Source organism: Anneissia japonica, unplaced genomic scaffold (genome assembly GCF_011630105.1).
Source record: "Anneissia japonica isolate Jap-2015-1 unplaced genomic scaffold, ASM1163010v1 scaffold288048_len465947_cov159, whole genome shotgun sequence".
NCBI classification, from domain to species: domain Eukaryota; kingdom Metazoa; phylum Echinodermata; class Crinoidea; order Comatulida; family Comatulidae; genus Anneissia; species Anneissia japonica.
In genome coordinates, this window is record NW_022710625.1 from 249930 (window position 1) to 253892 (window position 3963).

General features: G+C 33.9%; 1 protein-coding gene across 1 annotated transcript in view; it reads right to left on the bottom strand.

Annotated features, from left to right (window-relative positions):
• Nucleotides 1-2748, bottom strand: part of LOC117107080 (homeodomain-only protein-like) — a 5239-nt gene extending 2491 nt beyond the window's left edge. The window contains exon 1 of the mRNA XM_033248614.1: nt 2138-2748. Coding sequence (XP_033104505.1) covers nt 2138-2323 — 186 coding nt within the window. The 5' untranslated portion in view covers nt 2324-2748. The remainder of the gene's footprint in view (nt 1-2137) is intronic.
• Between the last annotated feature and the right edge of the window lie 1215 nt (nt 2749-3963).

The following is a 3963-nucleotide window of genomic DNA, read 5'->3' on the forward strand; positions in this document are numbered from 1 at the left end:
ATATATATATATATATATCCTTTCCTATACATCACCATAAAAACTCATCAATATTTGCATTTTGATTGATCGATACCTCGATGCCAACCAATGCACCCAGAACACCAATAGTAATCGATATTTGCATTTGTTTAAGCAAATGTTCGCATAAATTCATTTTTGTTCTACTGTTTCAAAAACACCTAATTTAGTTACGTGACAAGATAATCCCAAGCGTGCCGCTGTGAATCCCACTAATGGACTTAATATAGAATTTACGGCTACATTGATGGCTAAATGTCTGAGAACGGAACATTATTTAATGCAACAACAACATAACATCGTCCTATAACGTGATGAATATTTGAGTGAATGCTCAAATTTAAATTTCTTTATTTTCCAAGGTACGTGCTTTGACTGATAACGAAAAATGTTCATCAATCAGTAGTACAAAATCAAATAGAATATATAACCATTATACGATAAGGCTATTGTTATGTCATTTGTACGTTCTATTTAATTTTTGCTAATGATTTTTTTAATCATATGTGCAGGCCTCAATTTTAGCCTAAAATTAAATGCTACCTCTAATACCATTTATTTAATTAATAAGTTATTTAATTATTTAAATATAGGCCCTATTGTTATCATTGTTAATACCGAAATGAAGAATATAGTCTATAGTTTATAGTTTATAGTCAATAGTGTGTTAAAAATCAGGCATTGTGATCTGAATTGTCGTCGAAATACAGCTTTTGCAAAACGCACGAGTTGATATGAGGTAGCATGCTTTATATCCGACAGGTAAACGTTGTCCATGTTGATTTCATAGTAAATATATAGGCCTACAGGTTATAGGTCTATACTCGGACGGACGGCTGCATCAGTCGTGTTCGAACATCGTATTATGATACAGGCCTACACGTCCGAATTTGCTTATATAGGCCCAGGCCTATGGAGGTTATGTTGGATGGAAAGTTAAGATACTGTGACTCAAAACAGTGGTTTAAGTTTCCGACTTCTGTTTGTGTTTGTGTCATAACCTTTCCGACTGGTTTTACAACACCTGACAACCGTTTAGGCCGCCTGTCCATCATCGACCCATATATTTGTATAGTATTCTGAAAACAATACGTTAGGTTGAAAAAAATCACGTATTGCGCGTGACAATAAATAATTCTGTTTCACAGATGATCAATAACGATTGGGTCAAACGAAGAAGGGCATATATAATTGAGAATTATCAAATACGATAGTATTGACACATGTTTTGTCCTGGACCCTAACTCAAGGCTCTATCTTAAATCGAATAATATTTACCCGAGGTCGCGCGTATTTACTGGATCGCGCGTGTTCACTGGACATAATTGTGTCATATCCGGTGTGAATCATGTAGAAAACATCTTTTTGTAAAACCCCGCTGTTGTTTTACAACTTTTGATTCTATGAAGATTATTTCATTGCACTTATATTTCTATATTGATATCACTTTTCCTTTTGTTATAAAGCAACAAATTCCTGAGGTTTTTGCGAACAATTGATAATTTGTCTAGTGGTTTATTTCAAAAGCGTATTTTATTATATGCGTATACAATACGAATTACATAAGTGCATATTTCAGATACTATCTATAACGCTAAAGCTCCCTATGTCGTTTATTTACCACAATATTGTACATATACAGATATATATATATAGCCGAATAAAGGTAGTATATATACACACACATATATATATATCTCTTATACACATCTAGATGTGTATAAGAGACAGCATATATATAGGGATTATATATAAGTATATATATATGTATGTATATATACATATATATATAGGCCTATAAATCATCAATGAAAGGTAAATACAGTGCTCGATTAAAGAACATAAATATACATCGTGTAGCATAGCTCTGAACGAATGTTGTCCTATAAAATAGGTAAATAATTAAATTGTGTAATAAAATTCCTCTGACAGGACTCAACCCTACGACGTCTCGCTGTCAAGTCGAGCGTCATAGCCATTAGACCACAGAGGCTTCATGGTTGAACCGATTCAAATAACGCCAGATACACTCGTTTACATAATACTAATGATAATAATGATGATAATATCAATAATAATGTTACAGTATTCGCAAAAATAAAAACAAGTTGCTTACCTCAGTGTCCTTTACACTAAGACCAGCCTCAGCTGCGATAATCTCCAACATAATATCGTCAATGTTCTTACTTTGTTTGAAGTTCGATTCTAGTATGTTTTCCTGAGTTGCACTCAGTTTCACTTTCTCCTTCTCTGGGACCAGCTTTGCTTCCACAACCCTGCTTGGGGTTGGTAACGATTCCATTCCAGATTAACGCCCGTTCTACTACGATATTTAAAAAATCAATTTTTTTTTTAAAAATCGTACTTGAGTCGGTCTTGATTTCTTTGAAATAATCCAGAACTAAGAAATCTTGCTGGTGATAGAATGAAATGATAAATATCGCAGCTCAAATCAAACTTTTCCAACCACGGGGCAACCTAGTGTCATATGCTTTTAGTGGTTTTAACAGGATTGATGCAAACCGTATGTCCTTCAATACGTCAATGTCATTAGCGTGTTATAATCGATATTAATAACAGCACGGCCCGGTGTGTTACATACTACGGATAGTACTGAATAACGTATACTCCCACACAACACTCAGATGTACGATTTATCGCTTCAGTAGGACTGGATCGAATCAAGAGAATGCGATTCGCTTCACTGAGCTACTTCAACTAGGCCTACTCTATTAGTTACAACAATTATACTATCATAATATTTATGGGCGGAGTTACATGTTCGCATGAGCAGTCCCTGGCTTATAAAGTCAATAATACAAATACGGTGCCCGGATGGTGCATTAAGACTACGTCCAGGTCTGAATCAGTGAATGGTGGGGGCCAATGCTTAATGTAATTACATTTGTGCAAAACCAAATCTGATAACGTGCGGTATAACCTTTATCAGCATTTTGCATTTCTATAAATAAACTGTTTCGGCAAGAAAACATATGTTGATTACGAGTCACGTTAATAATATATTACGTTATCTCTTATAAAGATGATGAAGGTCACTGACATGAAGTGTTAATTAAATTAATTCAGGACGCCCACTGACCCCCGTGGTGACCTTCACATTACCCCTTCTCTGCCCTTTATCCATCTGTCAGAGGCAGATTTAAGGGGGATGAGGCAGCCGTCACAGGATGAAAAAAAGAGACAATTATATTCAAATTTAAGTGTGAGAGTCCATTTGAGGCCATCTAGAAAATCATACATTTTCTTACCTCAGCCCTAACCTTGGTGGGGCTGAAGTGGTAATAGAACCTCCATCTTTCAAAGTCCCTCCCAAGGCCCCTCTATTTCGAATTCCTGGATCCGCCACTTATGCTGTACGTCGTGGTATTATGTAGGTATAGGGAACAAATGTAAGCAGTTCTTGTGTTGACTTGAGTAATTGTGCCGATGTGCCATATCAAAATAAACGATTCACAACAAAACTTTGCGATCAAGTACGAAATAATCCATGTGTTTTTTTCTAATTTTTTTCTAATTAATATGTATTTACAATATAATATAATACAGGATGATTGTTAAATATAATATATTCTAATCATGAGATGTAATATGCCAACTAGATTTTCTAGTCAATGGCTGCCAATAACTGATATATTTTCAGTGGTTAAATTTATTATTATTATTATTTATAGTTCATTCAATAATATTAATAAACAAAAACAAAACGAAAGGCAATTTTGAGTCTTGTACCATGATATACATACATATATTTGTCACTTAAAATATTCATTTGCATAAGTTAAATTTAAGTGTTTCTAAATTCAAAGTTAAACACATATAAATATATATGAAGTATACATATATATATATTTACATATATATATATATATATATATTGTCATTGCCTTAACAACCATATATATCTGTCTCTTATACCCATCT